Here is a 25,791-nt window from a genome sequence, read left to right as displayed (position 1 = left end):
TGTTATTCTGAAAATATGTCTTCAATTTGCGCCGATGTTTTTTTTTACGTTTACTGAATGCTATACAACTACTATTTTGAAAACGTTTAGTTCCAAGGCTCCACATTCTTTGAAACAAGTTATATGTTCCTCCTAAATTTATTCACGCCCAGAAAATTTTCGGTTGCTCATAATAATTTACGTACTACTTGCACAATTGAAGAAGGGCAAATTCAACATACATACAAACTAGGATAAAGCGAAACGTCGATATTACGCTCGGGCAGCATATATGATATACATTCCTTAATTCTCTTAATATATGTACACATTCATCACATACATTGATATACAATTCACATATCAGTATTGAATTCTGTTTTGCTGTTTATGTTTGTTTTGGTCTTGAAGTGCAGTTTTCTTGTGTTTGGCCATTTTGTGGACATTGCAAATCTTTTTGAAGGAGAATTGATCTGGGCGTCTGGGGTCGGTTTCGGGGCGGTTTGGGCCTAAAACGCCCGATTACAACTCTGATGTGAAGTGGGCATGGATTTGCCTTCGAACATCATTCTGTCGAAAGCATGTCAGAAAAAACACGAGCACTCCCTGAAAAAGAAGCTTGTTTTTTTCGATTTGCAATTTCTAAGGGATTTTTGACTAATTTTTCTTAATTTCCCTTTAACGCAACAAAGCATGATTGTATACAAGTCTATAGACCAATTGTAATTACTTTTAAATTTCATGGTTGAATTTTATTTGAAAGTAATGCAACAGTCGGTACCTGCAGTGTCGCAACGATGGAAAATAGCCATGACATAACAGCTACGTACACCGGATCATTGACAACCAACATAAAATAGGCTAGAAACCAAACCAATCCTAGAGTGACAGCGAGTGTGATTGCAATTGCAAGAGTGTTGGATGTTCGTTGAACACCCGCCTGGAAAATTACGCGACACTTTGAAATAAAAAAATATTTTGTTAAGGTTAAGTAACGTTACATTTGCCTGTGTTTTCTTGAGGGATTGGATAATAAGAATAAAAACTACGAAGTTATACAGGAGAATCAATCCCACAGGCAGAAGAAATGAGAAGTAGAGAGAGTATCCTTTAATCCAGCACATGTTCTCAGCAAGATATGAGGTTGCAAAGTCTGGTGGATCATCTGAACATAAAAACCGCTGCGATGTCATGGTTGTTTTCTCTAACATTTTTTTTTGCTAATACAACGGTGGCAGTTTTGTAGTTTATTGCATTGGTGCTTCTAGTGCAATTTCACAGCAAACCAAGGTCACTGTAAAATGCTATCTAGGAATGGTCCCATCATATTAAGTTCGTCAAACTGTTACTACCACGAAAAGTACCGGATATATAGGTTACGAAACACTAAATTGGAAATGTACTGCAGTTTATTGTTCATTGGAAAGGAATTTGAAAATAGTGAGCGTCCTCATAACATACCTTTTTCACATGTAAATGGTACAGTTGGCGCTATTCTGGTTCCATCAACGATACCGGCATTTAATGCGACTACCACAACCGGCACTGCATATGCCAATGCACATGCTTTCGCCAGGTAATATTCCCCTGGGAGAAAGTGTACCTACCAAAATAAAAAAATTCTATGTTGGGTCAGTGTCTATTGCTTTGTCATCTAAAGCGTTCAATCCACATGAAAGGGATCGTGGCCAGATATTCTCCCTTTGATTCCTTCTTTGTTAAAACAATGATAAACTTACCTTGACCAGTTTAACATGCAGAATATGGGCGTATACAGCCATCCAGCACCAGACACAAAGCAAAAAGTAGTGCAGCAAGATGGCGCTAGCGACACATCCCGCCACTTGCTTTCTGTTGTCAATCCCAGCCATGAAAATTAGGTACACGACAGCAAGATTAATGAGTAAATTGATTTGAACCTGTATCGGCTTTCGTTTTCTGATTTCCCTGCACAGTAGTAATTTTACAATATAATAGCAATACACAGTTTTGGTTGCAATGGTTACTTGAAAAAGAGCAGTGCGGTGCAAGTGAGAACGAGACACAATACAGACAGCGAAGCGCATACGTAAGTTACGACCCTCAGTGATGTGTATGTTGGGGCGTCATGTATGCTCTGCAAGACACGAAAATGTTCATATTAGGTAATAGCAAACGCTAGCAGATATCAAAAGCATTATAAGCAGCTGTGCAACAAGTCACCAAACTACACTGTTTGAGTTTAGTGTTTTTTAAATTTGATATTTCAAACGTTCAAATTACAAATCGTGTTAATTACTTCAGGAATGATAAACTATATTGATTATAATAGGAAGCATTAAAGCAGTTATTCCCCTACCACAAGAAGTGCGAAGTTCGTCAAGTGATTGCATCTGCATTGTGGTGGGTCGGAGTTGCGCACTCTACAACATCCTTCGCGAGAAAACGCGCCCAACGTGAAATTATAAAACACACATTTATGGTCGGAATACGGGGCCTGAAATGCAGAAAAAGTATTTAATACGCAATAGAAATTGGTGGGCAATATTTTTTGGCAAAATTCGATGAACCATTCCAAACCACTAATAGTCTAATGTTTTAGTATCAGACAAACCGGTACCAGCATATGTCACAAGCAATCATTTTGTAAATTGTTGTCATTAACTAAATTTTATTTTGCATTGTAATTGTTTACGCTAATTACAAAATATCATTATCAAATGGTTTGAGTTGGGCTCCACCTTACCTTGCTATTTTCTGTTTTGTACGTCGTGTTGACAGACTGTCTGAGGTTGTCAATGCTATTTCCGCCAACGTTTGCAGCTATGACCTACATGCAGCCAAAACATATTTAAGTAAACATATAACCATAATCAACCATGCAATCCTTACCACACTCGAGTTTTCCTTGCTGGATGAAAACAGAATGCTTTCCGTGTGCAACAGGAAAACGGCCCTCACTTTATCGCTGTTGTTCAATCCCGCGCGGTTGAACGATTCCTCTGGTACTGTGATGTTTGCCAAACAAACCAATTGTCCTTCTTCGTTGTAAACTTGTGGCTCGTATGTGTATGATCCACTGATTTCCGTAAAATCCCCGACCTGTGTTCGTTTACAAAGGTTACATGTGGCTTTATCACCGAGAAACTTATAATCAATACAGGAAACAGGATTTTTTCAAAAAGCATGGCTTTGTTTCAAAAACTAATTATTTTTAATTCTACTTTTTCAAGCACATAATTGCTACAAACTCGCCGAAAAAACAATTTTTAATTAAAAACTTGTTACCTGAGCTGCAATATTAGGGGTAAGGACAGTCAGGTTTGTTTGGTTAGCTTGGAATTCTATCCTGTATGCTAAGGTGGTGAGTGCTTGTATTAATTCCGATGTGTTTGAGATATCTTCACTGTGACTCAGCGTGTATGCAGTAACGTGGTCACCGATGGCAACAAGACTGTGGTATGACGGCTGTGTGATCTTGGAACAAGGTGGTTCGTGTATTTATTGACAAAATATAAGTCTATGAACTTAGTGATATTGCATTATCACTTTTTTGCAACGCAAGGAAATTAACAGTTCTTTGAATGGGCCAAACAAGTTACTTTCCAAACCCGTATTAAAGTGAATCTTGTCAAACCTCTTTGTTTCTTATTAACGTATAAGTTTACGTTGAAGTGAGAATACCGTGTAATTAACTCGAATTGACGAAAGCTCGACAACGAAGTTTACAGTAGACTGGACGTCTTCAGAACTCAAACTCTCAGGATCTGCAGTCCTAACGTCCAGCTCCAGAAGGACATTTTGTATTTCTTCTGCACTGCTGTTGGCCAAGTTGATCTGTAAATTGAAAATTATTTTTATAATTAGTCTGGCTTCATTAGTTTATATAAAGGAGAGACTACCGAGGTGACAATAGCTGTGATGGTTATATTTCTGCATCTTATTGTCTGGATTGAGTCCTCTTCAAAATTGCCATAAGTAAATCCATCTTTGCTTCGCGTCATGCAGGGTACTGATGCAAAAGGTTGACCTATAAAGTAAATGTGAATTCTAACAAACTTTTTGAACATGATGCGAGGCTGGAAAATATTACCAGTCAGGGTACACTTTTCCACAGAGTAAGCAACCAAACTAACAAATGTGTCATCGAAGCTGTACGTTATTCCGTCATTGCCTTTGATCGCTTTCCTCTCGCATTTCACTGAAAAAAGGAAAGTTTGCCAATCTGAAGTAATTACCATAAAATGCTACATTTTAACTTAAATACACTTCATTTTCTGTTTCTTTAAAATCTACCTGTGCAAGATTGGCTTTCTCGACAAACACATCGAAAATCCTCTATGTTTTGAGCAAAAATCTGAACGCATTCTGTCCCACCGAGGCACCTTTCATTACAAGGGTCAGCTGAAACAAATAACATTATTCATGATTTGTTTCAAGAGAAAGCTTCAAAACCTATTCTTCAACGAAATCATATCTGCAGAAATTTGAAAGTGAAATGATAACCTCGTCTATATCGTCGTTACATTCTTAATCTTACAAAATGTTTTAACGGAGTCCGAAAAACCGGTTTGTCTTGACGTTTCATTTCCCGCTTTCGACCTGAGGGAGACTTCGAAGGAACTTCCGTTTGGCAAACGACCGTTGCACACTTCATTGGAATTCTTTTCACATTCTGAGTCACCTGATAAAGTTATTTAAATAGGTATTTACGTAATGCTCTTTAGTATGTTTGATTTGCAAGAAATACATCTGATGTTGTAAATAAGTCTACATGAGTGTTTATCGACCAGTGGGAGAATCGGCATTGCTGAAAAGTGGCTGAAAAGTACGTTTGGATGCCTATCGTGAAAAATGCGCAACCAAGCAAACGAGATAGGGGGTTACACATAACTTTGATAAGGTCGGAAATCTATACAATAGGAAAAAGGGAAACACAAACATTAAGGTTATTTTGACGAATATTTTAGTATCTGAAAATGTTTATGAAAAGCATAGATCTCCTGACGACTGACAACTTGGGTTGGTTTTGGGATAAATGCACTAAAATGCTTTTAAAAAGGAAAAAGCAATATCTTGGTTGGATGATTAGGCAGCAATCTTGGCCTCCTATTTTAGTATATGCACGTTCAAAGATTAGTAGTATTTCCTGGACATCGAAATGACATTTAAAAAAAATAGTTTTGGGAATTATTTATAGACGAGAAAAGGTTTCGGTTTCATAGTGCCACACTTGTGTGCGGAAACTCATGAATAGCAACGAATCGTTTGAAAAACTTCGACTTTTCCTTTTAGGGGCAGCAACTCTTTTGTACAAGCCTTTTAATGAAGTTACACCTTACGACAATAAAAGGTCCTTCAACAAGGTGAATTCCGGGTGACGACAAAACGCTCCACGACTCACCAACTATGAATCCCTGTTCGTCGGCGGCTCTTCGTTTCCGAGCAGGTGTGGCCGCACAAAAAATTGACGCCGCCAAGTACAATTCCATGGGGTTTTTCGTAAATGACTTTGCCCATACTGAGACTTCGCCTTTAGCAAACACTCAGCAATAATATGAATTTTGGCAAGAAAATGGCTAAATTTGACACTACCGAAATAGTTTGGTACAATATTCGTTGACTTTTTAATTCGTTTTTGTCCAACACAACTGCAATGAAATTCGCTTGGTTTTAAAAGGTTGACATAACAACAGAAATCCATAAATTTAGGACGACGCAGTTAAATATTATCAACGTCCTGCGTTTGCTTTTAGTGAAAACTTGTCTAATTCTAAACATATTCTTACCCGTGTCCTCAGAACCAACTTCCCTGACTAGTACTTCGATGTAAGTGCTGCTCGTGCTTGCAGCAAAAAGTTTCCCAACGGATGAACATGGGTCTTCCAACGCAAACGAATGTGTTCTATTAATTGGCGGAAGGGCTGCATTTGAGATAATGGATGGTTTGACTCCGGGAAGTGGTTGTAGAACTACAAAGTAAGACACAAAAATTCAAACATACCAGCATAATCTAGACATAATGAGCACAAAAATGATCAACGTGCAGTTTCGGGGCATATCAATGGTTTTTACTGCCGCAGTCCTTTGAAAATATCACTTTGGGTCAAATAACAAATAAATAAAGCTTTATTTTTACCAGCGAGGTGTGGCCCGCTTGTTGTGGAGCCTGCAGTTGGTGGGGCTGTGGTGTTTTGAATGGCTTCGCTTGTCGTCGTTGGTTCCGCTTTATCAAAAACAACATAGTTTAAGAATGTACCAAGTTTTTTTTTCACATGACCGATACTTATCCCAATTTGCACCAATAGGCTACATATTTCCCGTTAACCAGTTACATCTTGTTTACCATATATGCTTGCCCATATACTTTGCTGATTACGGGATTTCCTCATATCAATACCCTTATAATTACTTTTAAGTAATTGCTAGACGCTCGCGCTTCGCACACATAAATAAGCGACCGTACAAGGTGGGACACGACCCAAGTCACACAAAACGCGTTTCGCAAAACATAAAAATAAAGATAATGTCAATACGTAGGTAAGCAATGAATAAACAAGCGATATTGCATGTATATGTGCGCTGTAAAGATGTCAATTATAGCAGGATTCCAATGCCATTCGACGAAGGAATTAAAGCAGGTAATTTATAATTCCAAGGCTAGGACAGTGAATACGCTGTTTGTAAAAAAAATCTGTCAAAAAAATCTAAACCTGACTAAATACGCGTGTTGTCGGCCAAACGGCCATACTGAATCTGGTTGTCAAGTAAAATACTGGATCAAGTAATTAACAATGATTATATTCATAACATTGCGAGAGGATAACCAAGGTTGTTTGGTCCGTCTTTGTTGCTACAGCAAAATGTAAAATTAAAATTGTTGTTACTAATGATATAGAACTTCATCCTGCCTGTTATAAAACTGTATACAATCAACAGACAGGAACACAACAATAAAATGAAACTGTTTATTGGTCAATTACACAACGTACATAACATTTTGGCATATGTGGAAAGATCTCAGTAACACAAAGTACAATATTAAACATCGGATGTTTCACCTCTGTTCTACAGCCTGCCTTTCGTAATTTATTAAAATGTTGCAGAAAAGTGCACTTTACACTGCGACTCTACTGAAGCCACCGCACTGAAACAGTTCGCGTCAAAACCAAACGCACAAGGTTTTAAAACTCATTCGTCACGCTCTGAGTAACAGTGGATAAAAGTGTTTTATATTGATTTCCATTCAAGCGTACAAGGCATTGAGAAAGTCCAAACAACATTCGAAAATCCCTTGAAACAAAAATTGTCATGTAGGTACCACCAAAAACAAAAATGACTATCGACCTTTGGATAATTAGAGAAATGCGATGGCAAATGACCTGAATATTGTACAAACTATGATAAAGCAAGGGCATATCACGGTCAATAAAATATTGAGCTGTACTTTGGAATGCGATAAATGGGTACCTGTCCAGTTCTAGTGTTAAAATTAATAAATAAATTTGTCCATGTCGCGATTTGGCTTAGCCAAAAATGTTTGGTCCATGTCAAGTACACCGCCATGTAATGAAAGACCTTTTGAAAATATGTCTCGGATCTGTTTAAAACGCTCGGTCTTCGGCTATTTGTCAGAAAATCGCACCTGGGCATGCCATTACCTCAAGTTATAAAAATGCATTGCTTTTTATTTTGGTTAAATAGACTACGGATATGGTGGAAAGCACGCCTCGGTTTAACATCCATCACAATATCTTTTGTCCTCAAAGATCAATCATTTATTTCAGTTTTATGAACTGCAAGCAGGAGGCGTTAGAGAAAAAATGTAGATTATGAACAGACCTGACAGGTTAACATGAGTCGTCGATGTACATCGCTATTTACACAAACATACATTACACGTTTTATCAAGGAGCCGCGTACAGATCTAATTCGTCTCTTTCAAGTGGTCTTGTAGGCTAATAAAGGAAAATTTATCACCAACAGTGCAATCGCCAACATCACCTTAAAAAAACATTGTGCGTTGCATCGTGTGACAGTAAAGAACAACCACCGACTAAAATTATTACTAACTGTGCCATTTACGCAATAAGTGAAATTAGCAAGTGAAGATACAATACAAACATTAGTAAAGTAGTGGGGATATATGACTTACAAAATAGACAAACATAACATCACAAACGACCTGGTTAAAAACGAGATATACAAGAGCTTAATCTTCCGCATAGGACAACTCATTAGATTGGTTTGTTTCAATTGTTGTGTTTAGTACATTGGCAGCATGTTGTTTTTTTACTTCCGGAAATAATCAACTACTCCAGACATCCAACCGTCAAAGAGGTTTCCTAACGATGCACCTGTCATAACGCCACGAGTGACCGTCACAGCACCGAGAGCCCACCCCGCACCAGGAATGAAAACTATTTCCAATCCCGCTATGCCCAACCCTATTACACCGCCAACGATAGCACCAATTTTGGAACCTGGGCGTGTAACTTTCCTGGTATAAAACTTTTTGTGAAGTTGGTTAATTCTGCACCAATCTAGTTGCGAGCGGTCGAGTGCGACTTCTAGTCTTTGTTGGAACTCCTTCGAAAGATCAGGATCTTTTGCTGCATTGGTCAGCTGCTTTTTAAGGGCAGCCTTGTATTCCTTGTGCAGGGCAGTAAAATCCTCTGCATCGGCATATTGAGCATCGATAAACTAGATTTAAAATAGCGCAATTGAGCACGACAAAGTTTAATGCTCTAGGGCTGTAAATGCAACAAGTAATCTGTAAATGTCATCTCATTCACCTGCAACTTATGGTTGAGTTTTCTAATCTTTAATTTAGTTTGGTTGATAGATTTCGGAACTCCTTAGAAAAAAATGAGATCTACCACTATCACAACTTCAACTGACCTTATACACATCCGAGTTGTATTTGTTCAGCAAAATTTCCAACAATTTCTCAAGTACTTCTCTTTTGCCAATCTGCCGATAAAACTAGGTAGTTAGTGAAGATAGATAGTCAAAATAGATAGTTTTAGGTGCAAAAACTTCAAGTAATTTGAACAAGAAAGCCATAGCTATTATGCCAGTCATTTAGCATACTGTGTTCATCATCAGTGCTATTATGTGCTTTCTTTTTGCCTATTTCATCAAAATAGTTTTACAGTTTACGATTAGATATTTTTAATAAACCATTGAGTCAACAGTACCAGGTTTTGCTTGAGCTCCTTTTTCATCAAGCCATGGAAAATGTTCATTGCTTTCAGTAAGTCGGAGCTAATTTCTCGGTGTTTTTCAAGTGGTTCTTTGGCGTATCGTTTGTCATCAAACTCTTGTTGCAGCTTCTCTTTTAGTTGGGTTTGATTTTCAGAAAAATACTCTTCGTTGTTTGCATTGGTCAAAAGCTGACAAAGATTTAGTCAAAGTTGGTGTTTTATTAAAAGTTAACTAGATCCTAATAGAAAATACTTTAAAAACCAAGTTAAATATTCCCAGAAAAGTCATATTTCATTTTCGTTGCCAAGTACCTTTAACATTTCGTCAACATAGCGTTTTTTGAGATCACGTGCTCGTGTATTTTGTTCCAAAGTTTGTTTGTCCTATAAAGTATAGAAAACCAACATACTTTCATATTATCAAGTAAAGACAGAAAAGTGTTTCTGTATTACTTTGCGATACTTGTTTATTTCCATAAATTTTTCTTGTTCGTTTTCTAAAACTTGTGTAGCAAGCTGGTTGCAAGCCACCTTGTCGGGAACATGGATTACTGTTTCATGTAAACTCTCCAGGCACTTATTCATGACTTCCACTTCCGCTTCATTAAATCGTTCATCGGGAACATATTCGCTTCCAGCAACCTTTCAGGATAAATGCATTCGAGATCAAAAGTAAAAAAACACAATGAAGGTTTCTTGCTTTGTTGAAATACCTTGGTCATTTTTTGCTTGTAACTTGTTTTTAGCCCAGAAATAAGTTTGGAACTTCCGCTTTCGACGGTCTTGAGTTTCTGCACAAAATTAAAATAGTTTACTTTACAGAGGTCATCAAAGTGGGCGCAATATATTGTGGGCTCATATGTCATTGTTTAGACGAAAAGAGTCCTCTTACGGAGATAAAACTACTAATGGTTTTGACATTGTTTAGACGACAAGAGTACTAAAGATGAAACTACATTAGTCGTCAGATTAAAAAAAAATAGGTCAAGGATTAAATATTTTCAAAAGATCTGTACAAACAGCGCAAAGTTTTTCGAAACTTACAAGGTTTAAGGAGTTCGTCTTTTTGTACAATCTTTTTCTAACTTGAATCGCCTTTAGTTGAACCCCCCTTGCACAGGTAAACGAGTTCGCGTTTGAAAGTTGATGTCTGTCGAACCACAGTAAAGCTTCCCGCAAAAGTTTTACGTGTGAATCATGAAACTTTTTCTCGTCGCAAAACTGAAAGTTTCAATTCTCGTTTTTATGCCTATTTCACCAATTCATTAAACAAGCAACTTGTGATATGTTTTAGAGAAATCCAGAAGGGTATATACTTACATCTGACATCACCTTGTCATACTTTTCCAGCTGTGATCCACACCTATTTAACATCTCATTGACAATGTTTTGCTGAAACGCCACAGGAAAGTTTAGTTTAAACAGTACATAAAACATAGAAATCTTAGGAACCTTTTGCAAAGCGTTTCTGAATTGAACAATGTCTTTTTGCAGCGGCAGTTGGTCATTTTCAAACTTCTGAAGATGTTTGTTTTTTATTTCTTCAACAGCAGAATCCTGTAAAATAGCGTTAGCGAAAACGTCAGATGAGGTATTTTACGTCACAAATGAGCATTGATAAATTACTTTCACAGCAGCTTTGTGTTTTCATTGCACACGTATGATTAGGTCATATAAGAGAACAATAAAAACTGCGAATCTTTTTTGCGAAACAATAAAGCCAGGTGTCTTTGCAGAATATAATGAAAAGTAAAGCTACCTTGACGTTGACAAATCCTATACATGTAGGTGGATGCAAACGGTAAAAGACCACATTCAAATTATCTATTAACCTTATTAGATACAACAACAAGTGGTAGTGCACTGAAACACAAGGTGAGCTGATAGTTCGTTGACATTAGGGCAACTTCGGAAATTTGTGACATCAACAACTTTTCTGTTTAATACAGGCATTTTTAGTTTAACGAAACAACGAATTGCCTAATTTCAAAAATATGTTATCTTGGCCAGCAAAAAACGGAGGTATTTCCAGACGTCTCAACAAATGACATCATTCAGAATATAGCAACTGGTAAAAAAAATAATGGTTCCTGGATAATAGTTCAAATTCAGCTGTAATCTATAATATGAACTAATATGCAAAGCGGTATCATGTTAATGCTTTTGAGGCTTGGACAAAATGGAAAAATAAGTTGATTTGCTTGTACCTTGTCTGAATTGATTGGAATCTCATGAAATACAGCCAGTGCCTTGTTTTTTGCAACTCGGTCGAGCCCAGTAAATTCTTCCTCTTCAAAGAATTTGTTTTCTTTCGCTAAAACTTCCAGGTAATGCTGAACATGAATTAAATACGTTGCATGTAATATTTAAGTTACATATTGCAATGTCTACTCACGTTCATTTCATCCTGGTAAGATTTTTTGCCTGCAATCACTCTTTGTTTGTAAAAGTCCTCTGTTGACAACTGAAAAATTATTTCGCCAAAATTTACAGATTTCATGCAGTGGTTGGTTTATTATGCGAATAATGTCATAACACATGCCCTATGACAGTGGACCGAACATGCAGCAGAATTTGGTCTTTATACATGATGGAAATATGCCGGTAGCTAACTTTAGAAATGTTTTTGTCAGCGTACGGCAATATCATTGATGAGGAAAAGCATACCTTGGTTAGTTTAACTTGGTGTTGAAATGCGTAGTAGAGTAAATTGCAACTCTCGGCCAAATCTCCTCGGTAACTTAATATGAATTCATCTTCACCAATCTTTGGTTGGTTGTCGAAGTGTTTCAAGGTTGCTTCAATAATTTCCTGATGTTTCTTACGTGTTTCCTCGTCCGTAAATATGACATCGCGACATTCCTTTGATTAAATTAAGCTTAACAAGTCACCAGTTCAAAAAGCAAGTTTTAAAAAATATTGTGTGACAAATTACCACGATTTCGCGTTGGTAGAACTTTTCGCAGTCTCCCATGACTTTAGCCATCGTCAATTCTGCGTTTGCCTGCGCAAAATGAAAACAGTTGTAACGAATTTTATTTCCTCCACGTCACCTTACACTTTTGTTAGTTATTGTTTGTATTTCATTGTTTTTACCTTTCTTCCTGGCACTTTGTAATATCACTGTTTTCTTTCGTTGGTACCACTTCATTTAACATATTGTTTACCCACGTACATTGCTTTTAAGTTTCGCACTTCACTTACTTTCACCACACTATTTATTACATTCGCCTCCCCTCCCTTTCCTATTATTTAACGCTCCACTTATTTTTGTATGCCCCGGATGTGCCGCGTGTCGGGAAGGCGCATCCTGATTGGTTGGTGATTGCGGTGTAACGAATGATTTCCCTAAAACGGACGAGTCTTCTTCTGGGCGTCGCGCTGTGAACATCTCAGTATTGTGTGAGTTGTCGGGATCTTTGCCAGAACGTCTTGTATTGTGTTTAGTCGCTTTGAGTTTAACACGACGTCCAATAAGTTAACTCAGCCTGGGTTACTTTGGCTTTGTGGTGAGCCGTTATTGCAGGGTTCTGGGCAGTATTAGAATTAGGGAGGCAGTTTTGTGCAAAGTACCCAATTAGGTCGAAGGGTTAATTGGGGGATAACATCGCCACCCAAAAACATCTAACCGCTTAATTGCAAAGCTGCCGAAATAATTCCGTAACACAGTGTACAGGACAAACTCAGTTACCATGACGGTAACAAACCTCGTACAGCAGTTCCGCACTAATATTCCTGCCGGAAAGCTTTTTCGAATAGAGAAGACTTAAGTTGATCATGTCTGAACCCCTCTGAACAACGCCGTTTATTTGTTTCGGAATGGGCTTGTCAAACAGATGGTGTGCAAGTTCATTGACGTACTCCAAGAATTCTTCATCGATTTCTACACATCAAATAAAATACATACAAAAAATACTTATTGCTCAGTAGAGCCACTATTAAAGAAATGGTTAGTGTTGCTTATACCCTCTATGGAACATTGTGGTTCTCCTGGTTTTCTTCTTACTTTCTTTCCGGGTTCGGGCAACACGAAACATTCCGTCGTTTCAAAGGACACCTAAACAATTTTAAACTTACACCATTGCTAGAACACAAAGTAGGTCTACGCCTAGAAAGTTAAACTCAATACCTTCACGTTTTTGCAAACCGACTTGTGTTCAATGCTGTATTTTGGACTGTCGCCGAACACAGTTTGTAAATAAGACAATCCCCCTTTCAGTCCAAAACCCACTACTTCGTCGTCCCAATCCCGAACTAGAAACTGTAAAGTCTGCAAACAAAAGGAACCAACACAGATTGAGTAAAACTACACAGCTAATGTATCTCAAACCTCAACGAACACAAATAATACCGCACCTGGTACACCGATTTAGATCTGTGCTGTGCGCGTGCCATTTTCCCGAACTTGGAAAAAACCTGAAAGCATTTAAAATTTTACATAAAATACAAGAAAATGTTGATAACACAATCTAAATAAAGAATAACTTCTCACTTACTGTCAAATGCTGCAGGTCAGACCCGTTAATTTGCTTTGATAAATTAAACATTTGGAAAGAGCTCACCAAACAGCTCAAAGCAAACAGAACTTTATCAGATTCCTGAGTGGCCTCGTTGTCAAACACCCCTTGTGTATCCATTAGAAACACGGCAATCTGCAAAATAAACGCGTTTTTGAGGCAAATCTTATGTTTCTAAACGCTTCTTGGTAAAATTATTCTACAATTTTTTTACGCACAAATTTGCCTTTACATCAGTACAGCGTTTGTAATAGTAGACCGCAACGTGCTTGAATGTTTGCAAGAGACCCACATAAGAATGCAAATTAAAGCATAAGGAACTAATAAACACGATGACAAATTGCAAGTTGAAACATTTTTGTGCAAAACTGTTAATGTGCTACGAAAGCCTACTCTCATCGTTTGATTTCATTTACTGTAGGTAAAAATACAAAAAAGTGTTTGAAATTATAAAAATTATGGGAACCATCGCGTCATACCGTATCGTTATTGTTGGTTGAAGATGGCAAGAAAAATGGTCTTCGCGTAATTACAATTCCTTCGGTGTGCCTTTCATGTCCGCCTCGCCAATTGAAATTATGACCGATATCGTCTTCTAGGTCGAGCAGCCATTCTTTTTCCTTTCAAAGAACCAAACATAAAAACTAACCGGAATTTGTCGGTAACACAATGCCCCTTACAAAAGGGATCAGTGACAAAAAAACTTAATACAACCAGTCGGAAATACACAAACCTTTCCTTCCTGAGCATAGGTAAGATAGCGGTAAAGCAGGTTGAACAGAAAAGACTTGCCCTGGCGAAAAGATCCAGCAATCCCATACAAGGCCACGGGTTTGTTAACAACATCAGGTTGCCCAAAAACATCTTCCATGACCATAGGATCAACCACCAACTGTGCATGGCTGAAGAATTTTGTTTTGGTTTTTTTCGTGATCGTCACCGCTGAAACGTATGTTTAGTGATTAAATAAAATCCCATCAGGAAAGAGCGAATAAAAATATATTCTTTATGATTTTGCTTACTCTTCGCTTCAAGCCGGGCTACTTCCTCAGTGGTTCCGAGATCGTAAAACGATTCCGACAATATCATTTCATCCATTGCTTACAATTGAAGTGCCTTATTTCAACAAATCACCTGTATGCAAATGTGATAGTTATTTACATTTAAACCGCCAGAGAATCCGTCTGCCCTGCAACGTCCTCCGTAAGCAACCGAGAACGACAATTTACCTATGGGTTCTGAGAAATCACCACCAACAATAAACGGGTGGCAGTGGTGCAACTATACCATTGTAAGGGCACGTAATGAAGGTAACATATACCTTTGCTTCCTTCTTACTAATAGTTTTAAAAGGTGTATTGTAGTAATTCGCACTCAGAAATGTCGGGATATAACTAAGTGTGCACATACGCTAAGCGAAAGTCTTGTGCCGCTGTTTTTCTTGAAAAAGAACATTAACGACAGATATGCGTCAATAGCCGTCTATTTACTAATCACAACCAACTGGTTCTACGATATGTTTTGTTGAACAGACTAAACTGTCCTACAAACAAATACGCAACTATAAAGCGAACACAAATCAGGCAAGAAATAACTCTGAGCAGCATCGACTTTGCTGCCCCGCAATCCTATCCCTCAGGCCTTGAGTCACGGCATGGATCAAAGAACTACAAATAACTTCCTGTAGTCGAAATACCGCCGCACATAGCGCCAATGCCCTGATATACAGCTGCATGCGACAAAGTTATATAGTTGGCATTCTCAAATACGAATACGATAGCCGACCACCACGAACTTGCCTGCCCGTCTGCTTTTAGGCCCTTGTTGTCTTTCTATTACCTAAGGTCAAGTATTCTTTGTCCTGGCGTTACATCTAGTCTGCAGAAAGTCTAAACACGAGTCCGTCAATTTGGACGTAATATTGTTCTGCGCAACATGGATATTCCACATCGTTTTGTTTGGTCATTTTGCTCCTTGTCATGAGGATAATTGAGACGATAAAGTATCCGTATACTGCCTCTCGGTAACAAGCACTGTATGTATTGTGTGACAGCTCGATAAGCTCATAGCGCACGGGCAGTGGTTGGCGCAGGCAAGCGTTGGTCCGATTGTCTCAATTGTTCTGCCTTCTTCTCTCTTGACGTATGTCATTCCATTCACGCATTTTATCGTCCTGAAATAGTTCGCAGGCTGCAAAAAGTCTTAAATTAATGTAGTCCACACCACAAGAAGTTTGTAAATTTGTACCTTGTTCTATTCTACATAACCTGTAGCCTATGTACCACAACGTTGTTATTAGTAACTTACTCCTCCTTATAAAGACAATTTGTGTAATAAAAGACATATACAGTCTCTAAAAGGATACACCTCAGAGCTAGTTAAAGTCCCAAGGGCGAAGCCACGCGGGCGGGTCGACTGTGAAAATTTGATGCCGTTTTCGCCCATAGCGGGGAATAACCGGAGGTAAAACAAAACGTTCGCATTGGTCTGAACTGAGAGAAACGACAGCACGCATCTTGGTGTACTGGGGAAAGGTTTAAACAGAATGAGTAGATGTTATTCTTTCAAGTGTCCTTTTTGTATGATTATGCAATTTTATGATAGAGGAGACCAGGGATAGCTTTTTTGAAATTGAAGAAAAAAATTTTGCCGGGGTAACTTATTGGACTTAACTGGGGTTATCTCGGATAGCAAGTTTCACCAATTTTTCTTTAAAATAGTCGGCGCAAAAGTCAGCATTCGGGCATTAGCGCATGAAATATCATTCTAGCTTTCTAGATCGTGGCGAGATGATCACTTGCTGTTTGGATCCTTCCATACATACAACTTTGGGTCCGTGTGTTTTTTAAAGCTACATGGATAGCGGTAATTTTTAAACTTTGGGGGCCATTTTACTGCCAAAAAATTGATCATTGCACCCAGTAAAAGTTTTTCATTCGCCATTTTTGCCATGATGTCTTCCCAACCGCGCAACGACATAAAAATACAATGATATGCGGCGCCGCATTGCAAACCGTTTGTAAAAAAAACCGTGGGTCATCTTTGGTCCATCCAAGAAGTACTGTATTTTAGTTAACTGTAGATGATAGGGCCTATATAGGTATTAAAACTTCACAGTCATACTTTGACGCCTTTATGTAATACAGTACTTTTTGTAGTTGATTGTATATTCAACTTTCTTGGATGGGCCAAAGATGACCCACGGTTTTTTTTTAACCTTCCGCGTTCGTTTATGTAAACCTCATCACCAAAATCTTCAAAATTAGTATCGTGTACCTAAGTACACACACGAGTATGAGTGGTGTATACTATGCTTGTACCTAACATAACTTGTGATATCTATGGTCTTAACCGCAGTAATAAGTCTCGTTCCTCATTTTACCCAATGCTTGGGCCCGCTTTGAAATCTAACCAGCAGTCGATTGTTGAAGGTTTATTGTTGTGTTATGCGGTAATTGTACGCATAGTAGAAATTTCTAATATAACAACACCAGCAGAATGGAACCTGACAAAATCTCATCCGATCCCGTTGAAAGTAAACGAAACGAACGGCTGGATAAATTAAAAGCGTTGAAAAACAGAAGATTTGAATCTAAAAGACTAAAGTGGTGGAAGAAGACCGAAAAAGCAAGTTGCCATCCACCTGGGAAAGTCGTCAGCAAAGGACGAAATGGAAACTAGAGGACATTAAAAAAAAGAAAGGAATGTGAAGAGAAAGGCGTGGATTATGAAAGAATGAGGATAATGGATATCTCAGCCTCTGATGCCGAACGATGGGATACAAATAAAAAACGGAAGAAGGATCCTGATCAAGGATTTTCAAGTTGGTCATCTTTTTATAAATACTGTTATTATCTGCACCAAACCAGATTGTTGTTTCATTTTGATGTTGCACATACAGATCCAGCCGCTTATGCACGAGCTAACACACACAGATTGGGTGGCGATCAAACGGAATGATTTTTCTTCCTACACGTGAAGATATATTGTGCATGTTAGTGTTGTGCCCCGTGTTCCAGGTAAGCATCAACTAAGTGCGGGGAAAACCGACAAACAACCTCTTCTGATTGCACGGGAACACGTTTCCTGCTTTGATTTGTCATAAACATGTGGGAAGTTACTGCTGATCATCCCACATGTTTGAACAAAAATTCAAACCTACAGGTTGGGCGGTATGTGGTGGTAATAAATAAGTGTTTGCTAGTTACCAAAGTGTTGGGGAGGCTAAACATAGCTCCGAAACCTTCAAATAAAAATTTACCGCAAAAAACATCTTTTGTTTCTGGTACATATTTTTTTGCGCCAACTACATATTAAAGGTGAAACCCTCCAATAACTGGTTTGCAGAGAAAGTAGGCCGTGCGTGTTAGTTGTGAATTCCAGTCGGTGTTGCGCAATCCAAAGCATTGGAGATTTTCGCTGCCAAAAGAGAGCTTTCAGAACAGAGCAACCTTCTCGCCGCCGAGAACGACCTTCATCTGCGTAGTTGCTTTTTGCGGAAAATACTTTTAATTTTAATTTGGTTCACGACTATCATTTAATTGAGACAGGCAATATTTGCACAATTAAGAAACAAAAGATGTTTGTTGCGGTAAATTTTTATTTGAAGGTTTCGGAGCTATGTTTAGCCTCCCCAACACTTTGGTAACTAGCAAACACTTATTTATTACCACCACATACCGCCCAACCTGTAGGTTTGAATTTTTGTTCAAAACATGTGGGATGATAAGCAGTAACTTCCCACATGTTTATGACAAATCAAAGCAGGAAACCTGTTCCCGTGCAATCAGAAGAGGTTGATTGTCGGTTTTCCCCGCACTTAGTTGATGCTTACCTGGAACACGGGGCACAACACTAACATGCACAATATATCTTCACGTGTAAGAAGAAAAATCATTCCGCTTGATCGCTACCCAATTAAGCTCGTGCATAAGCGGCTGGATCTGCAAGTGCAACCCACCAAAAAAAAACAACTATCTATTTGGTGTGAAATGCCAAGGCAATGTTGAATTATGCTTTCTTTAAAACAAGAGTTCCAGGTGGACCTTGATATTCTGGCTCCGGTAAAATTATTAGCAATTAGAGTTTCATTGCCGACCCCGTTGCTTTGGTTTGTCTTCTAAAACCTGTATATTTAACATACGACTGGCTTCCGCGTCATTGTATCTGGTAATTGAATAGAGAATTTCCATACACAGTACAGATCGAGTGGTTTGCTGGTTGAAACAGCAGTTTTATAAGCTGTGTTATGTAATGTATTTTAAATGCGAAACATACAAATGCTATTCTGCTCTATTTCTACTAAGTTATATGTTTTGGCCATACCGAGTTCAAATCAATAAAGTGCACATCAGTAATGAAAAAACGCGCACGTTATGAGTTACCACTAAATTAGGTTTATGGCAAATGATTTCTCATAACCTTTTAACAGCAGCAAAAATATAAATATTTTCAGTAACCCTCATACTATCGTGAATTTTTTAACCAACACATCGCCAAACAACGAGACCCCATCACAGCATTACTACGCGGCATTTTTAAATATATACCACAAACGGCAAAAGAAGTTCAATTTTCATATTGTTCTGCTAGGTTTTCACAAATCAACAAAGTCTTGATACGTGTCTAATAACACACGATAGGCAGCCAGATCATCAAAAACAAAATAAATTAATACCCATATTGATATATTACTGTATGAATGTAAACCACTCACAATTTTGGTTGCTTCTTTCACAACAATCTATTAAATTTGTTGCAGAATACTGTGCACGTAATTTTTCAAATAAAATTAAATCTGCACGAATGCAGAGATGACTCGCCCAAACGTATCATATGTATCACTGAAGAGGCGTTCTACATCCGATGCAACTCAGTGCTAAAGAAAAAGGATTCCAACGCATCTGTAGTGCTGATAGCTTGTATAGACATGAAATGTATCCACACAACTGATAAAACTTTTATACAGGTATTGCTACGGAATTTAACTTTGTCAACCGCTTGTGATACATATAGAGATGCACATCCCCATGTCCTTGAGATATTTAAATTTTGATCGATTTAACTCGTCTTTATCATTCCAACAACGAAATGTTTGCAATATTTCAACATGGCTTATCAAAATGCTGTTTCATTCAAGCGCCCGCCATTATCCATCACTATTAACCTGTAGTCGGTGCCATACTTCCAACAATATACACGTCGGCAAACCACACAATCTGTTTTGTGCATGCTGGGATCAGACTTCCTGCTTTAAATACCTCATACAATGACGTGAACAATGGTAAGTTACCTGCAGGTTTCAAGTGACAAATCAAACCAACAGGGTCGGCTTAACCTTAACTGCCCAATCGTCACTTATTGACGCTTTCTCGGATTTATGGTAGTTCGTTTCCATGGATATTGAACCTGTAAACGTTTTCCCTGCATTGATCTAAATCTTCACCAAGGGAAGTGAAAAAGGGGAGCATGTAAGTCAAGGTAGCAAAACCAATCTACGAGGGTATTTCTCTTTTAACTGAAGATATTATTTGGCATTGAATTATGATTCAATGTTACAATGGAAGTATACGCTTCGCCAACTCAGTGATGAACCCTTAAACAACGAGTAATTCAACATTGCATTGTAATAAAAGACATATACCGTCTATAAAAGGATGCACCTCAGAGCTAGTTAAAGTCCCAAGGGCGAAGCCACGCGGGCGGGTCTACTGTGAAAATTTTGTTGCCTATTTCGCCCATAACGGGGAATAACCGGAGGTAAAACAAAACGTTCGCATTGACCTGAACTGAGAGAAACGACAGCACGCATCTTGGTGTACTGGGGAAAGGTTTAAATAGATTGAGTAGATGCTATTCTTTCAAGCGTCCTTTTTGTATGATTATGCAATTATATGATAGAGGAGACCAGGGATAGCTTTTTTGAAATTGAAAAAAAAATGTTGCCGGGGTAACTAATTGGACTTAACTGGGGTTATTTCGGATAGTAAGTTTCACCAATTTTTCTTTAAAATATTTCAAAGTCGGCGCAACATCAGCATTGGGGCATTAGCGCATGAAATATCATTCTAGCTTTCTGAGATCATGGCGAGATGATCACTTGCTGTTTGGATCCTTCCATACATACAACTTTGGGTCCGTGTGTTTTTTAAAGCTACATGGATAGCGGTAATTTTTAAACTTTGGGGGCCATTTTACTGCCAAAAAATTGATCATTGCACCCAGTAAAGTTTTTCATTCGCCATTTTTGCTATGATGTCTTCCCAACCGCGCAACGACATAAAAATATAATGATATGCGGCGCCGCATTGCAAACCGTTTGTAAAAAAAACCGTGGGTCATCTTTGGTCCATCCAAGAAGTACTGTATTTTAGTTAACTGTAGATGATAGGGCCTATATAGGTATTAAAACTTCACAGTCATACTTTGACGCCTTCGCGTTCGTTTATGTAATACAGTACTTTTTGTAGTTGATTGTATATTCAACTTTCTTGGATTTTTTTTTTTAACCTTCCGCGTTCGTTTATGTAAACCTCATCACCAAACTCTTCAAAATTAGTATCGTGTACCTAAGTTCACACACGAGTATGAGTGGTGTATACTATGCTTGTACCTAACATAACTTGTGATATCTATGGTCTTAACCGCAGTAATAAGTCTCGTTCCTCATTTTACCCAATGCTTGGGCCCGCTTTGAAATTTAACCAGCAGTCGATTGTTGAAGGTTTATTGTTGTGTTATGCGGTAATTGTACGCATAGTAGAAATTTCTGATATTACAACACCAGCAGAATGGAACCTGACAAAATCTCATCCGATCCCGTTGAAAGTAAACGAAACGAACGGCTGGATAAATTAAAAGCGTTGAAAAACCGAAGATTTGAATCTGAAAGGCTAAATCGTGCCGAAGTGGTAGAAGAAGACCGAAAAAGCAAGTTGCCATCCACCTGGGAAAGTCGTCAGCAAAGGACGGAATGGAAACTAGATGACATTAAAAAAAGAAAGGAATGTGAAGAGAAAGGCGTGGATTATGGAAGAATGAGGATAATGGATATCTCAGCCTCTGATGCCGAACGATGGGATACAAATAAAAAACGGAAGAAGGATCCTGATCAAGGATTTTCAAGTTGGTCATCTTTATATAAATACTGTTATCATCTGCACCAAACCAGATTGTTGTTTCATTTTGATGTTGCACATACAGATCCAGCCGCTTATGAACGAGCTAACACACACAGATTGGGTGGCGATCAAGCGGAATGATTTTTCTTCCTACACGTGAAGATATATTGTGCATGTTAGTGTTGTGCCCCGTGTTCCAGGTAAGCATCAACTAAGTGCGGGGAAAACCGACAAACAACCTCTTCTGATTGCACGGGAACACGTTTCCTGCTTTGATTTGTCATAAACATGTGGGAAGTTACTGCTGATCATCCCACATGTTTTGAACAAAAATTCAAACCTACAGGTTGGGCGGTATGTGGTGGTAATAAATAAGTGTTTGCTAGTTACCAAAGTGTTGGGGAGGCTAAACATAGCTCCGAAACCTTCAAATAAAAATTTACCGCAACAAACATCTTTTGTTTCTGGTACATATTTTTTTTGCGCCAACTACATATTAAAGGTGAAACCCTCCGAAACTGGTTTGCAGAGAAAGTAGGCCGTGCGTGTTAGTTGTGAATTCCAGTCGGTGTTGCGCAATCCAAAGCATTGGAGATTTTCGCTGCCAAAAGAGAGCTTTCAGAACAGAGCAACCTTCTCGCCGCCGAGAACGACCTTCATCTGCGTAGTTGCTTTTTGCGGAAAATACTTTTAATTTTAATTTGGTTCACGACTATCATTTAATTGAGACAGGCAATATTTGCACAATTAAGAAACAAAAGATGTTTGTTGCGGTAAATTTTTATTTGAAGGTTTCGGAGCTATGTTTAGCCTCCCAACACTTTGGTAACTAGCAAACACTTATTTATTACCACCACATACCGCCCAACCTGTAGGTTTGAATTTTTGTTCAAAACATGTGGGATGATCAGCAGTAACTTCCCACATGTTTATGACAAATCAAAGCAGGAAACGTGTTCCCGTGCAATCAGAAGAGGTTGATTGTCGGTTTTCCCCGCACTTAGTTGATGCTTACCTGGAACACGGGGCACAACACTAACATGCACAATATATCTTCACGTGTAAGAAGAAAAATCATTCCGCTTGATCGCTACCCAATTAAGCTCGTGCATAAGCGACTGGATCTGTAAGTGCAACCCACCAAAAAAAACAACTATATATTTGGTGTGAAATACCAAGGCAATGTTGAATTATGCTTTCTTTAAAACAAGAGTTCCAGGTGGACCTTGATATTCTGGCTCCGGTAAAATTATTAGCAATTAGAGTTTCATTGCCGACCCCGTTGCTTTGGTTTGTCTTCTAAAACCTGTATATTTAACATACGACTGGCTTCCGCGTCATTGTATCTGGTAATTGAATAGAGAATTTCCATACACAGTACAGATCGAGTGGTTTGCTGGTTGAAACAGCAGTTTTATAAGCTGTGTTATGTAATGTATTTTAAATGCGAAACATACAAATGCTATTCTGCTCTATTTCTACTAAGTTATATGTTTTGGCCATACCGAGTTCAAATCAATAAAGTGCACATCAGTAATGAAAAAACGCGCACGTTATGAGTTACCACTAAATTAGGTTTATGGCAAATGATTTCTCATAACCTTTTAACAGCAGCAAAAATATAAATATTTTCAGTAACCCTCATACTATCGTGAATTTTTTAACCAACACATCGCCAAACAACGAGACCCCATCACAGCATTACTACGCGGCATTTTTAAATATATACCACAAACGGCAAAAGAAGTTCAATTTTCATATTGTTCTGCTAGGTTTTCACAAATCAACAAAGTCTTGATACGTGTCTAATAACACACGATAGGCAGCCAGATCATCAAAAACAAAATAAATTAATACCCATATTGATATATTACTGTATGAATGTAAACCACTCACAATTTTGGTTGCTTCTTTCACAACAATCTATTAAATTTGTTGCAGAATACTGTGCACGTAATTTTTCAAATAAAATTAAATCTGCACGAATGCAGAGATGACTCGCCCAAACGTATCATATGTATCACTGAAGAGGCGTTCTACATCCGATGCAACTCAGTGCTAAAGAAAAAGGATTCCAACGCATCTGTAGTGCTGATAGCTTGTATAGACATGAAATGTATCCACACAACTGATAACACTTTTATACAGGTATTGCTACGGAATTTAACTTTGTCAACCGCTTGTGATACATATAGAGATGCACATCCCCATGTCCTTGAGATATTTAAATTTTGATCGATTTAACTCGTCTTTATCATTCCAACAACGAAATGTTTGCAATATTTCAACATGGCTTATCAAAATGCTGTTTCATTCAAGCGCCCGCCATTATCCATCACTATTAACCTGTAGTCGGTGCCATACTTCCAACAATATACACGTCGGCAAACCACACAATCTGTTTTGTGCATGCTGGGATCAGACTTCCTGCTTTAAATACCTCATACAATGACGTGAACAATGGTAAGTTACCTGCAGGTTTCAAGTGACAAATCAAACCAACAGGGTCGGCTTAACCTTAACTGCCCAATCGTCACTTATTGACGCTTTCTCGGATTTATGGTAGTTCGTTTCCATGGATATTGAACCTGTAAACGTTTTCCCTGCATTGATCTAAATCTTCACCAAGGGAAGTGAAAAAGGGGAGCATGTAAGTCAAGGTAGCAAAACCAATCTACGAGGGTATTTCTCTTTTAACTGAAGATATTATTTGGCATTGAATTATGATTCAATGTTACAATGGAAGTATACGCTTCGCCAACTCAGTGATGAACCCTTAAACAACGAGTAATTCAACATTGCATTGTAATAAAAGACATAGATCGTCTATAAAAGGATGCACCTCAGAGCTAGTTAAAGTCCCAAGGGCGAAGCCACGCGGGCGGGTCTACTGTGAAAATTTTGTTGCCTATTTCGCCCATAACGGGAATAACCGGAGGTAAAACAAAACGTTCGCATTGACCTGAAATGAGAGAAACGACAGCACGCATCTTGGTGTACTGGGGAAAGGTTTAAATAGATTGAGTAGATGCTATTCTTTCAAGCGTCCTTTTTGTATGATTATGCAATTATATGATAGAGGAGACCAGGGATAGCTTTTTTGAAATTGAAAAAAAAATGTTGCCGGGGTAACTAATTGGACTTAACTGGGGTTATTTCGGATAGTAAGTTTCACCAATTTTTCTTTAAAATATTTCAAAGTCGGCGCAACATCAGCATTGGGGCATTAGCGCATGAAATATCATTCTAGCTTTCTGAGATCATGGCGAGATGATCACTTGCTGTTTGGATCCTTCCATACATACAACTTTGGGTCCGTGTGTTTTTTAAAGCTACATGGATAGCGGTAATTTTTAAACTTTGGGGGCCATTTTACTGCCAAAAAATTGATCATTGCACCCAGTAAAGTTTTTCATTCGCCATTTTTGCTATGATGTCTTCCCAACCGCGCAACGACATAAAAATATAATGATATGCGGCGCCGCATTGCAAACCGTTTGTAAAAAAAACCGTGGGTCATCTTTGGTCCATCCAAGAAGTACTGTATTTTAGTTAACTGTAGATGATAGGGCCTATATAGGTATTAAAACTTCACAGTCATACTTTGACGCCTTCGCGTTCGTTTATGTAATACAGTACTTTTTGTAGTTGATTGTATATTCAACTTTCTTGGATGGGCCAAAGATGACCCCCGTTTTTTTTTTTTAACCTTCCGCGTTCGTTTATGTAAACCTCATCACCAAACTCTTCAAAATTAGTATCGTGTACCTAAGTTCACACACGAGTATGAGTGGTGTATACTATGCTTGTACCTAACATAACTTGTGATATCTATGGTCTTAACCGCAGTAATAAGTCTCGTTCCTCATTTTACCCAATGCTTGGGCCCGCTTTGAAATTTAACCAGCAGTCGATTGTTGAAGGTTTATTGTTGTGTTATGCGGTAATTGTACGCATAGTAGAAATTTCTGATATTACAACACCAGCAGA

General features: G+C 38.3%; 3 protein-coding genes across 3 annotated transcripts; 1 reads left to right on the top strand and 2 right to left on the bottom strand.

Annotated features, from left to right (window-relative positions):
• Positions 1–109: 109 nt before the first annotated feature.
• Positions 110–7,112, bottom strand: LOC145889538 (adhesion G-protein coupled receptor G7-like). Its single transcript, XM_082980513.1, has 18 exons — positions 6,098–7,112; positions 5,748–5,930; positions 5,363–5,491; positions 4,499–4,642; positions 4,255–4,362; positions 4,052–4,159; positions 3,861–3,988; positions 3,643–3,795; positions 3,247–3,435; positions 2,851–3,060; positions 2,705–2,788; positions 2,318–2,455; positions 1,986–2,095; positions 1,719–1,926; positions 1,441–1,582; positions 981–1,144; positions 761–919; positions 110–585 (listed from the first exon to the last, which is right to left on the bottom strand). The coding sequence occupies exons 3-18, from the start codon at positions 5,448–5,450 to the stop codon at positions 502–504; spliced, it is 2,217 nt and encodes a 738-aa protein (XP_082836639.1). The 5' UTR covers positions 5,451–5,491; positions 5,748–5,930; positions 6,098–7,112; the 3' UTR covers positions 110–501.
• LOC145889536 (uncharacterized) lies at positions 6,647–14,817 on the bottom strand. The gene is made up of 21 exons (XM_082980510.1): positions 14,704–14,817; positions 14,415–14,623; positions 14,161–14,301; positions 13,661–13,816; positions 13,521–13,580; positions 13,294–13,434; positions 13,131–13,221; positions 12,872–13,047; positions 12,100–12,168; positions 11,832–12,026; positions 11,560–11,628; positions 11,372–11,497; positions 10,617–10,721; positions 10,485–10,556; positions 10,209–10,385; positions 9,878–9,955; positions 9,618–9,806; positions 9,477–9,548; positions 9,159–9,353; positions 8,860–8,931; positions 6,647–8,661 (listed from the first exon to the last, which is right to left on the bottom strand). Exons 1-21 carry the CDS (start codon positions 14,777–14,779, stop codon positions 8,251–8,253), a joined length of 2,880 nt encoding a protein of 959 aa, XP_082836636.1. The 5' UTR covers positions 14,780–14,817; the 3' UTR covers positions 6,647–8,250.
• A 6,654-nt stretch (positions 14,818–21,471) lies between these two features.
• On the top strand, positions 21,472–21,942 carry LOC145890102 (pre-mRNA-splicing factor SYF2-like). The gene is made up of 2 exons (XM_082981141.1): positions 21,472–21,805; positions 21,884–21,942. The coding sequence occupies exons 1-2, from the start codon at positions 21,472–21,474 to the stop codon at positions 21,940–21,942; spliced, it is 393 nt and encodes a 130-aa protein (XP_082837267.1).
• The last annotated feature ends 3,849 nt before the right edge of the window (positions 21,943–25,791 follow it).

Source organism: Ascidia mentula, chromosome 2 (assembly GCF_947561715.1).
Source record: "Ascidia mentula chromosome 2, kaAscMent1.1, whole genome shotgun sequence".
NCBI classification, from domain to species: Eukaryota; Metazoa; Chordata; class Ascidiacea; order Phlebobranchia; family Ascidiidae; genus Ascidia; species Ascidia mentula.
Note: the sequence above shows the minus strand (reverse complement) of the source record. Positions and strands in the feature narration are given on the sequence as shown.